Here is a 12,283-nt window from a genome sequence, read left to right on the forward strand (position 1 = left end):
AGGTTTAAAAAGAAGCCCCTGCAGTGTTTGAGTCAGGAAATCCCATTTCCTGACCTCAAGGCAGCAGGAAGAGCCTTAGTGAGGAACTCTGTCCCTGGAATTTGCTCTGGATGCATTTTGTCCTGAGGTAGTCAAAGCAGTGGATGTGAGCAATCCTCTTCTACACCCTCAGTTTTCCTGTCAAATGAAGTAAGAATTTATGCACCTCATGATAATTTTATAACATCAATTCTGGATTTAGGCTCCAAATTCCAGGGCTGAGGATACAGATTTGGTGCACTGAGAGTCTTGGTGGAACTTGCTGAGTTGAGGGCTCCATTTATAAAAACGGAGAAAATAGTTAAACAGTTACAAATAGGAGGGAAAATGTAAAATCTCTGATAAGGACTTGCATGAGCATGAGAGACCTGGGGGCTCAGCCTGGGGAAAAGGAGGCTCAGGGGGGATCTCCTGCCTCTGCACAGCTCCTGACAGGAGGGGACAGCCATGAGAGACCTGGGGGCTCAGCCTGGAGAAAAGGAGGCTCAGGGGGGATCTCCTGCCTCTGCACAGCTCCTGACAGGAGGGGACAGCCAGGGGGTTGGGCTGTGCTCCAGGGAACAGGGACAGGAGCAGAGGGAACGGCCTCAAATTGTGCCAGGGAAGGGTTAATTGGACATCCAGGGAAATTTCTCCATGGGAAGCGTGGTCAGGAATAGGAAGGGGCTGCCCAGGGCAGTGGTGGGGTCCCCATCCCTGGAGGTGTCCAAGGAAGGGCTGGGCATGACTCTGCTCTGGGCTGGGTGACAAGGCAGGGGACAGGCCCAGGGTGGACTCGGTGAACCTGGAGGGCTTTTCCAACCCAAATAGTTCTGTTTCTCTAACTACAAACTATTTTTAAGTTCAGGACATTGTTAAAAGACATCTTTTATTCAGGGAAGCTGCAGACCTGAAATGCCTTATATGGGGAAAAAGCAAGGAGGCAAGAAGAGTATCCTAAAAAAATCCACCCCAAAACCCAGCAATAACAAACAAAACAACAAATAAACAAAAAAAAATCCAAATTATTACTAGTTTTTTATTGACTATACAGCATATAAACATGGACAGAGAATTTCTTCACAATCTTGCCACCAATAAATAAAACAACAGGCAATGCTTTCATTTCAGTGTGATTCTAGCACTGCACTCTAGAATTCCTTTCTCTCAAAGAAAGTTTAAAGATCCTTGATACCCAGCCAGTGAAGAAGAGTTCCTGTGCTCCTCTACACCCATTCCCCAAATCAACAGCAATCAGTACAAGGAACAGGCTGATTTCTGGCTGTCAGTGCTCCTGAACACCAGGAATTCAGCTCGAGTTACTCGTTGCAGTTCTGCTACAAACTCAGAGGTGTCACCTGCAGACAGGTGGAAAGGAAAGGGATCCAACACACTGGGAGTGAGGGACTGGGAAAGGGAATAACCCAGTGATGTTGTGTGTAGGGGAGGCTAAATCACAGGCAGATAAAAATCATTAAATACTACTTATTGGACATTAAATATTAGATACTAAATATTAGCAATGAAAAGGCTGCAGGGGATGCTGAGTTTCACAGAGCTTGTTCAAATCCAGGCAAAATAGTGGGAAATGAAACCCAGGGCATTTCCATTCCAGTGCCACCCAACTCCTGCAGCACTGGAGCCTCTCAGAGGAGTCACAGCCTCCTTGCTGGCAGCTCTGCTCTGCTGGTGGCACCTGATCCAGGGGCTGCAGGACTGCAGGGATCCCCTGAGATGGCAGCTGCAGTTTGGCTGCAGTGGGAGATAAAGCCCAGGAATATTGATTGGTGAAAGTACATGATCTTGCCACAGGAATGCACAAACTTCAGCTGGACATGTCTTTTGTGGGTGTTTGCACCTTCTCAGAAGCAGCCAGCACAGGCAGCATTGGCACAGATCTCACAGAGGTCGTCCTCAGCAGCCAGGCCTGTCCAGGAGAAAGGAGGGATTCAGTCAGGTGCCAGGAGGGCAGAGCCACCTGCCAAAGCATTTGGAGACTCCTTTGCATCCCTGCTTTATCATTTGAGAGATCCTTGTAGGTAGAACTGCTCTAAGTAAAATTAGCTGATGCTAAAATCTGGCTGAAGGAATGAAATCAAACCTGGATTCCTTGGGAAGCCATGGAATGTGTGGAAGCAAGGGGACAAGAGGATATGGCAGCATTTTATCCCAAAGTGTCCCTTGTGCTGGACAGTAGATAACTACAATAGAATAACTTTAAAAAGCAAACACTGCAGCAGCATCTCATGGCAGAGGGACTTTGGACAAGGAGGAATGGCTTAAGCTAGAGAATGGTAGATTTAGATGAGATACTGGGAGGAGAATCCTCCCTGTGGAAGTGGTGATGCCTCGGCACAGGTGCCCAGAGCAGCTGTGGCTGCCCCTGGATCCCTGGCAGTGTCCCAGGCCAGGCTGGACAGGGCTTGGAGCAGCCTGGGACAGTGGAAGTTGTCCCTGTCATGGCAGGGGATGGGATGAAATGGGATTTAAGGTCCCCCCAACCAAACTATTCAGTGATTCCATTATTCTGCTTTGGCTGAACTTTTCCCTGCTCACAGCAGTGGGATGTGCCCAGGGAGCAGCTCGGCTCAGCACTGCAGGGATTTTCCTTAGGTGGTTCCTGGAGCCCAACCTTTTCAGGAGAAAGGGCAGCACAAAGGCAGCACAAACCCTCCCAGCTGCCCTAGAAGGGACACAGAAGTCATCCCACGGCTTTGCCTCCTGCTGTTTGAATGTTTAAGGTTGAAAACTGTGGTGAAAATGAGAACTACGAAATATGAACTACATACTCAGCCTCTTAAAAATCATGGGTGCATCTTCCCTCTTGCACACAGGCCGGAATTCCTCAGGGAGGTGTTTTTCTTGGCATGGGGAATAGCTGGCCATGGGAACCACCATGCGAGGGTTGGTGCGCCTGTTGGCATCCATGAGCTCCTTCAGCTTCTTCACAGACTCCAGGGGGAATTTCAAGTCTCCATCCTGTGAAGAACCAGAAAAAAAGAAGTGTCAGGAAGCCAGGCCTTTTGCAAATCCATTCCTTTTCGACCAAGAGCTCTCCCAAAAAATATAGCAGAGGGAAAAGGTGGCGTTGAAAGAAAGCCAAGATAAAATCTCTGCTGAATGAAGGCAGTGGACAGAGGGAGAATTTAGTCCTGGCTCATCCCCGTGAGACAGACCCACAAAATCTGGGATAGGAAGATCCAGGCTGGGAATCTTCAGCCTAAAAAGAGAGAACTGGGAAATATCACAGAATCCTGGAATGGGTTGGGTTGGAAGGGACCTTAAAGCTCTTCTCATTCCACCCCCTGCCACGGGCAGGGACACCTTCCACTAGGCCAGGCTGCTGCAAGCTCCATCCAGCACTTCCAGGGGTATGTGGTGGAGATCTACAAAATCATGACTGGAATGGGGATAAATGGGAATTTTTTTGGTTCACCGTTTCTCCTAACACAGCAGTGGAAGTGTTGAATGTTGGCTGTGACCTGCCAGGGTCAAAAGCAGCTCTTCTTTCACACCACACACTGCTGAGGGCTTAAACCCTTCACCACAAGACATTGTGGAACGTTTCCATTAATTTAGAATCACAGGATCTCTTGTGTTGGAAGGGACCCACGGGGATCATTGACTCCAGCTCCTGGCCCTGCACAGATGCCCAACAATCCCACCCTGTGCCCAGTTAAAACTTGCTCACACAGTCCATGAAAAACAAGTTTTTGGAAGCATAAATATGACAGTTCTGACTCAAAGTTCACACCAGAAACTTGAGGAAGCTGGGACAGGACTCTGAGAAATATTACTCTCTGTTTTAGTTGATTCTCCCTGTTCATCAGTTAAGGGTCATTCCCTCAGTTTCAAGAGGTTTCCCCTTTTTCAGGTCATAAATTTAAGTTGCAGGTGTTGCAGCTGTTTAACCAAGTGCACAAAGTCTCTACCCATCTGCAGATAATCAGAGTTTGGCCTAGAAAGCAAATAAGCATTTTCAAACTGATTTATATCTGCTTTTTTAGCATGGTTTCATGGCCAACATGCAGTCAGTAAGGTGAGGTGGGAGGCTCCAACCCCATGGCATGGTTTGGAATGAGATGAACTTTAATGTCCCTTCCAGCCCAAACCATCCTGGGACTCTGGAATCAAGTAACAGCTCCTCATCCAAAGAAATAAAATGCAGTGACTCTGATACAGCACAAGACAAATATTAGCATTTGTTTCACATCCCCAAGAGTCCAGTGGGGAATGGTGTGAGATAAGTGGTGGGGGATTTGATTCTGGCTGGGGTTTTGGAGGGTTTTTTACAGCATCAGATTATTTTGGTGTTAAGGGTTTAAAAACCCCAGTCAGATAGACTTTGGATATGTATTTGCCAAGTCAAAATCTTTTCTCTTGCAATCAGTTTATCATCTTACGCAGGTTAATTTATCAGCTGAACTCAATGACCTTAGAGATCTTTTCTGAATTTAATGATCTATAAAAGTTAATCAGGTGCTGGCATCAGCAGCCCATGGGAGTGATGGAGTCACCATCCCTGGAGGTGTTCCAAAAAACACGTGGATGTGGCACCAAGGGACAAGGTGGATGTCTCTGTGCTGGAGGAACAGTTGGATTTGATAATCTTAAAGGGGTTTGCCAACCTAAACAACTTTCTGATTCTGTGATCAGCCCTGGCTGCCTATGAAAAATTCACTTTTCCTATATTCAGCTGTTGGTCACACAAATGAGAAGCAAAACCCATAGAACTAAAAAAAGGGTGGATTCCCACAGGCACAATTTCAGAGAAACCAGGAACTGAGAAGAAACCCTGAGATCTGCATGTCCTGGGGGCAAGAAAGAACAAAGGAACAGCAAAATAGAGACAAAACCCCACCACCTCAAGTAAGAAATATGTGATAGAGAGAGCTAAATTTGACATACTGTGGGACAAGGAAGGGAAGTCTCGGGAACAATTTCAGAGAAGAAGGGTGCAAGCCATCTTTGTGCAGTGAAGAATCAAAGAAACAGTCAGACCTCAAAGACTTCAAATGAAAGGAGTGCAACACACTCAGAGTTCACTGCAAGTACAGCGGGGAAAACATAGATTTAATGATTAATGACAGAAGAATTCCAGCTCAAACTCCAGAGATGCACTTCCTACTCTTTTACGCAACCTAGAAGCAGCCATTCTTGTTTATTAATATTTTGTTATGGCTACAAATGGAAAATGGGGATGTTTTTTGCTGGGTAGGAAGCTGTTTGCTCCACTGGAGACTGCAAATGCTGAAGAATGGTTTGAGAGAATGGAATAGCTTAAACCTGCTGCCTCTGGATATCTCTGTCATCCAAAGGACATAAAAGAGGACAGTACAGGACACAAAGATGCCTTAACCCTGGAAACCTGCTGCACACACAGAGTCAATAACTGTTTAACAATATTAGTTTTGCTGGTCCCAGGGAAGGTGTTCACATTGCAGTCAGACTGAAATCCCCCACACTGTCTCTCAGGAGGAGTGCAGAGAGATCCAAAGATTTCCCAATAACAGACCAGGGCCCTGAAGAACCTCCTTAACCCCTTCCACACTGCATGAAGTACCAGCCAAAGGTGCTGTGTACTTGGAAAATTTCACAGAGGCTCTTTTAATCACTTCTCTGCCTATTCATATTTAATTGGATCTAGCTAAGCTCTTCTTTGCCCTTTTTTTTTTTACAGGCTCCATCCCATAAACTCACAGATCATTTCTACAAAGAACTTCCTGCCTTGAACCAGGTAACACAAGACAATTTCTCCTTTGTCACACCTTGTTTGCATCACTCTCTAAAGTCAGCACCTTCACTGCATGTGGCTTTAGGTCTAAGAGAAAATTCCAGGCACGAAACACCTCAATTCCTAAGGGATTTCAGAGCAGAGATGTGGCTGAGAAGGTAAATAAACAGCAGCAGCATTTAGTAATACCTGAAGGGTTCTACAGAAGGAAAACCCAGAGCACAGGGAGATACAGGTGGAAATCAAGGCAGAGCAAAGCAAAAATTCAGGTCTATTAATTTAGTTCAAGATTCCTGTTGCAACTAGAAGTTTTAAAAATACCAGCACGTTGTTGAATTTGTAATGACAAATGAAAGAGAAAAAACTCACCTGAACATAGACTGCCTGGGAAATGTGCACCAGGACAAGGACTGCCAGGACTGCCCAGGAAAGAAAGCTTTTCATAGTGCCTGCACAGCCAAGCCTCTCCTGAACTGGACAGATTTTATTTCCTCTGCCTTTGGCTCTTCTCTGCCTTTTTTGTGTCTCTCAGACTTTCCCTCTTCTCCTGAGCTCTCAGACTGCCCAGCAGTCAGAGCTTTATAAAGACTCCATACAGCATGATGCTGGTAATCCATTAATCCAGACTTTCTATTGACATACCATAAACCCTGAGGGGACTGACAGTTATCTGCTCAGTGGTACAGCTGCCCAGTCACACCCAGGCAGATCCTGGCCTTTATGAGTCGCTCCCACTTTGAGACACCGGCCGTGATACAGGCAGGCAAAACATTTCAAACTGTAATAAATAAATTGGAGATTGAGCTCGAGCAACACCTGAAAGTCCCCATAATTCTGGCCACTTTCTGCAGAGCTGGGAGTGAAAAAATAAGTTTGGAAGAAGATAGAAAAAACCAGTTCCAGTCAGTTGTCTGTTCTGGGAGTCCCAGGAGCTAGGAGTGTAATCACATAATCCTGGAATTGTTAAAGTTGGAGAAGCCCTCTGAGATCACTGAGTCCAACCATCAGCCCAGGATCTGGTGGTAGGTTGTTCACCATTCACCTTGTCCCCAATGCCACACCAAAAAATGCCTTTTCTGAACGTTTCCAGGGATGGTGACTTCACCACTGGCCTGGGCAGCCCCTTTCAGTGCCTGGCCATCCCCTTTCAGTGCCTGGCCATCCCTTCCAGGGAGAGATTTTCCCAACATCCAACCTAAAACTCCCCTGGCACAACTTGAGGCCATTTCCCCTGGTCCTGTCCTTTGTGCCCCCTCTCCTGTCAGGGCTTTGGAGAGAGCTGAGGACCAAGGCTGTGCCTGCACATGCCCAGCTATAAAATGTCCCCTCTGCTCTTTGCAGCCCCTAATTAAAAGGCATGTGTTAAAAGGCACGGGGGGTGTCATTAAGGGCAAAGGCTGCCAGGAATCAAATCCATTTCTCTGTGACTTCCATGCTTACATGGAACACAGGAAGGAGATGGAGATGGAGAAGGACCAACAGCCTCAGCTCAGTTCTGACACCAAGCTCGGGTCCTCAAATCTGTAAATGATTTCTGGAATTTTGTGGGTTTGGGTTAACACAGACAGCAGGAGAACAATGTTCCTGATCCCAGCAGAACAGGAGAGGGCAACAGTCACCACTAAGCACCTTCCTCAAATCTCAGCAGTGTTTTATGCCCCAAAGGTCCCAGTTCCTGCTGTAACCCAATTTATTGTTCAAGTTACAGTGAAAATCATGTTTGTGCTTGGAGTAAAATTCCAGAATCCAAAGCAGCCAGGTCCCCAGTCAGGGGGCTTGGAGGGAGGGAATGGGACTTTTGTTATTCAGTATAACCCAAAAATTACTGCAGAGCTGAAGCTGAGCTGACAATGCAGAGTGTGAGCTGACAGACTTTGCTTCTCTCCTCTCCACCAGCCTACCTACACAAAATTTGAGCCCCTGGAATGATCTTTATTGTAACAAAACAAGCCAGTTTCCTCTCCTGTAATGATTTCTCTGCTTTCTGCTGCCCTTGCCAGAAGCCAACAGCATTTGCAACCCCACAGCAGCTCAGGCCTCTGCCCTTAATTACTTTAATGTGGGTCAAGGGTGGAACAGCAAAGGGCAGAGCAAAAATCTCCTCTGAGAACATTTCATTTCCCACATGCTTGGGAATTTTTACAACCACTTTCTTCTCCTAAACCTGGTTTATCCTCAGTCTGTTAAGTCTGAGTACAACTTGGTGGAAACTAAACAACAGATTAAGGAGGCATTGAGGGAACCAGAGAATTGTTAAGATTGAAAATAAGCAAGATTATCAAATCCAGCCTTGGAGAGAACCCAGAGAGACAGACAGGCAATTTTGGAGGGGTGTCACTGAACCAACAGAGGCAGACAGAGCTGTAGTCTGTGGTTCTGTGTCCAGTGGGGTGGTGCACCCCAGGGCTCTGCCTTGGGGCACTGCTCTTTGGTACCTCAGCAAGGACACAGAGGTGGAGCACACCCTCACCCTGCTGGCAGGTGACAGGAAGCTGAGCAGCACTGGTTATGTCAGGGTCTCCTCGAGCCAGCTCTCATGAGCTCTTGGAGATTTACATCACACCCAAGATAGGTCAGCTACCTTAGAAGGCACAAAATCAGCAGGATGCCTTCTGTGGCAGTGTTGGAAATGGAAAATTTTTAATAAAAGGGAAAATAACAAAACTCTTTACAGAGAAAAACTGAGCCAGGTGCAAGAGGTTCTTGCTCCTGGTAAAACACCTCACAAAAACCATTAGTTTCTTTGTTTTTCTAGTAAATTGCTTAGGCAATTTTTAATTTTTGGCTTCTGTCCAATTGGCTATCCTTAAGTTTGAGGTGAAGTCCCCAAGGTCCTATGAGGTGTCTTTTTACCTAATGGAGGAATAGAAACTTCTGGGCTTTTTTTTTCTTTTTGAGGAGACAAAGGAGAATTTTGTCACTCCCTCAGCAGAGGCACATTCCTACAGACTGGTGACACACCCAAAGGATGGGGCCATCCTGGAGGACCTGGCCAAGCTTGAGAAGTGGGTTAATGGGAATCTCATGGTCCTACACAAGTTGGGATAACCCCCAGACTCAATACAGGCTGGGAATGAAGGGTAGCAAGGCTGGGGGTAGCAGAAAGACAAGAGCAGGACAAGCTCACTTCTGGACTGATGCTGAAATTACCACAACCATGTTCAGGACCTTGTGTCTGGCCCCTTTGGTCCTGCTGAGGTTCCCATGGGAACTTGTGCAGGTACCCCTGAGTTCACCCTGTCTCCCAGGAGTGTCACACTTGCCCTGCTCAGCTCAGGATCATCTGAGGATGCCCTCGACCCCACTGTCTGTGTTGTTGACAGAGACATTAAAAGCACTGGTCCCAGTATAGATACCCCTTTGTCTCTGAGCTCCATCCAAGCCTGAATGCTGCCATCCACCCCACTCCTAATCCAGTGAGCAATCCGTCCATGCAATGTGAATTATTCCAGTCTAGAGAGAAGGCTGTTGTGGCTTTGCTGTGCCCCTTTGCTCCTCAGTGTCACGGTGCAGGTCTGGCTGGGGCCACTGCCCCACACCACATCCACGTCCCAGTTCCACTTCCCTCTGGGGTCGTGGAGCTCCAGCTGCCCCACAGAGCTCAGGGGGACCAGGAGATGTTCAGATGGAGGCACAGGGAGGAGGGCAGAGACCTTCTGCTCACCAGGTCTGCTCCTGGGGGTTCTGTGGTCTCCCAGACACCCCTGCCCTGCAGACCCAGCCCTGCCAGCACAAGACCTGGGAGAGGCCAGGGCCAACACCAGAGGAACCCACCCGTGTCCCCGTCTGCCCCATCCTGCCTGAGGCCATCCTGGGGCTGCAGGGTGGCTCTGGTTGTCCCAGTCCCAGGCTCATTCCCTGCTGGGCAGAGCCAGTTCCTACCCCAAGGGGAGAGACCTCTATATCTTCATTCCAGTCTGTGCACAGCAGGACCTGGGTGGTTCCCGGGGATGTTGGCTCCCTGTTCAGCAAAGCTTTATATTATTTATACATTTTAGCAAACAAAGGCCTCAATACTCATTGGCTGCATGTTACATTAATCTCTAATTAATATTCTATCTTCTCTTGGTTAAATGGCTGTCTCCCTTCTCACAGTAATTAGTCCACCAGTCTTGTCCAGCTTTGGAGTCGGTGGGATTCTGGAGTCAGTGACCCTGAGTTGGTTGTCATCATCCCCTCCTGCCAAAATCACCTTTCACAGAGTGAACACCTCGGACTGATGACCTGGCCCTGTTTGTCCCTCCTTAGGCCCAGCTCAACAGCCCCGAGGGCTGTGCAGCCCTCAGAGGGACCTGAAAGGGCCGGGGAGATGGGCAGGGAAGAACCTTCCAGAGTTCAACAAGGGAAATGCAGGTCCTGCCTCTGTGGAGGAACAACCCCAGGCACCAGCACAGGGTGAGGGTGACCTGCTGGAGGAGCTCTGCAGAGAAGGATCTGAGGGTCCAGGAGACAATGAGCTGTCCCTGAGCCAGCAGAGTGTCCTGGGGGTCCAAGGAGATTAATGGGATCCAGGGGGCATCAGGAAGAGCATTGCCAGCAGGTCAGGGAGTGCTCTGGTCAGCCCTGGGAGGCACATCTGGAGTGCTGTGCCCAGCTCTGGACTCCTCAGGACAGAATGGAGCTCCTGGAGTGGGGCCAGGGAAGGCTGTGGAGATGATGAGGGGCCTGCACCTCCCTGCCGAGGAAAGGCTGAGGGAGCTGGGGCTGTCCAGCCTCAAGAGGAGACACAGATGAGGGGCCCTCATCCCTGTGTGTCCCTGTGTGCAGGGAGGGCTCAGAGCAGGGACCAGGCTCTGCTCCAGGAGGCCCAGCAGTGGGACAAAGGGAAGGGGCAGGAACTGATGCCCAGGGAGCTCCAGCTGAACATGAGGCAGAACTTCTTTGCTGTGCAGTGATCGAGCCCAGAGCAGATGTCCAGAGAGGGGATGGAGTCTCCCTCACTGGGATATTTCAGACCCATCCAGACACAATCCTGTACCATGTGCTCTGGGATGGCCCTGCCAGAGCAGGAAGGTGGGACCAGATGAGCCATTGGTCCCTTCCAGCCTTACCCGTCCTGGGGTTCTGTGACTGGAGTTGTCCATGTCCACCAGTCCCATCTGGATCACCAAACACTGTTGTCCCGACCAGGGGCTCAATCCCTGGTGTGGAGCAGCAATTTACATAGCAAGGTGATGGATTTCTAGGTCTTTATTCCTTTTCTCATGGTGCCATGTAGCTGCCCCGATGCTCCAGTTCTGCTGTTGTCTCCTCGTGGACCTCCAGCTTCTTCAGCAAGCTCAGCTTAGATCCAGGAGCTGTTCAGGATTCAGCGGCACGGGGAGGAGGGCAGAGACCTGCTCACCAGGTCTGCTCCTGGAGGTTCTGTGCTCTCCCAGACCCCCTGCCCTGCAGACCCAGCCCCGCCAGCCCAAGCCCTGGGAGAGGCCAGGCCAGAGAGCAGAGGGACCCACCCGTGTCCCTCGTCCTGCCTGAGGCTGTCACCTGGGGCTGGAAGGCAGGCCTGGCTCAGGGACAGCTCCAGGACCCCCTCACCCAGCTGGTAGCACAGACAGTGCTTGCCAGGGCTGCTGCCAGGCAGGAATTGCTGCACAGGAAATGCAGCCGTTCCTGGAGGTGGGTGCATCCACCGCTTACCGAGGGAGCCGGCGTTGGACCATTTCCGCAGCTTGTTGATCTGCAAGGCCTTCATGCACTGCTCCCGGGCAGCTTTGTAAGGCTGCAGATTTAGCAGCACCTGCTTGGCTCGTGGGGACCTGCGAGGCAGGCACAGATTCCCCTCTCACTCCTGGCTGGAATCCTGGCCCAGCTCCTGCTGCTCTGGTGTCCACACTCCCTTTGGCCCCACCACCCCCAGCAGCAGGGGCACACGGGACACCAGCATCAGGGGCTACCCCAGGGCATGCCTCTTGTTTCGGCTGAGACCCCTTGTGTGAGGACACAGGGTTTGACTCCATTTTCATCAGAAGGCTGATTTATTATGTTATATATTATATTAAAATAATACATTAAAACTATACTAAAAAGAACAGAGAGAAGAAGATCAGAAGGCTACGAAGACAAGAATAGAATAGGAATGAATAACAAAAATCCTCTGACTGCTCACAGCCTTGGCACAGGTGGCTGTGATTGGTCACTAATTGAAAACAATCTACATGGATCAATGGAAGATGCACCTGTGGCCTTCCACAGCAGCAGATAGTTATTGTTTACATTTCTTTCCTGAGGCTCTCAGCTCCTCAGGACAGGAAAAATCCCAGCAGAGGACTTTTCACTAAAATATCATAGCTACACATGCCCATGTCAGGGGATGTCCAAGGGACCATCTCCAGCCCAGAGCTCAGGGCTCCACTTCCTTGATCCTAAAGGGGGCCCTCCAACCTGCTCATACTCATACCTTGGCTCTGGTGTTCTTCTACGAGGGGACGGTGTCTTCTTCTCCTTTCTCCCTTCTGGGGACAAAGCAGCAGCCACTCCTGCCACAGCAGCCACTCTCTCCTTCCTTAGCCTTTCAAATCTTCCAGGAGAGAC

The 12,283-nt window shown here is 49.2% G+C and overlaps 1 protein-coding gene across 1 annotated transcript; it reads right to left on the reverse strand.

Moving 5' to 3' along the window:
* Window positions 1-1,037: 1,037 nt before the first annotated feature.
* LOC120496763 (guanylin-like) lies at window positions 1,038-6,305 on the reverse strand. Its single transcript, XM_039697498.1, has 3 exons — window positions 6,122-6,305; window positions 2,808-2,997; window positions 1,038-1,945 (listed from the first exon to the last, which is right to left on the reverse strand). The coding sequence occupies exons 1-3, from the start codon at window positions 6,194-6,196 to the stop codon at window positions 1,881-1,883; spliced, it is 330 nt and encodes a 109-aa protein (XP_039553432.1). The 5' UTR covers window positions 6,197-6,305; the 3' UTR covers window positions 1,038-1,880.
* Between the last annotated feature and the right edge of the window lie 5,978 nt (window positions 6,306-12,283).

This window comes from Passer montanus, unplaced genomic scaffold (assembly GCF_014805655.1).
Source record: "Passer montanus isolate IOZ18808 unplaced genomic scaffold, ASM1480565v1 scaffold118, whole genome shotgun sequence".
NCBI lineage: Eukaryota > Metazoa > Chordata > Aves > Passeriformes > Passeridae > Passer > Passer montanus.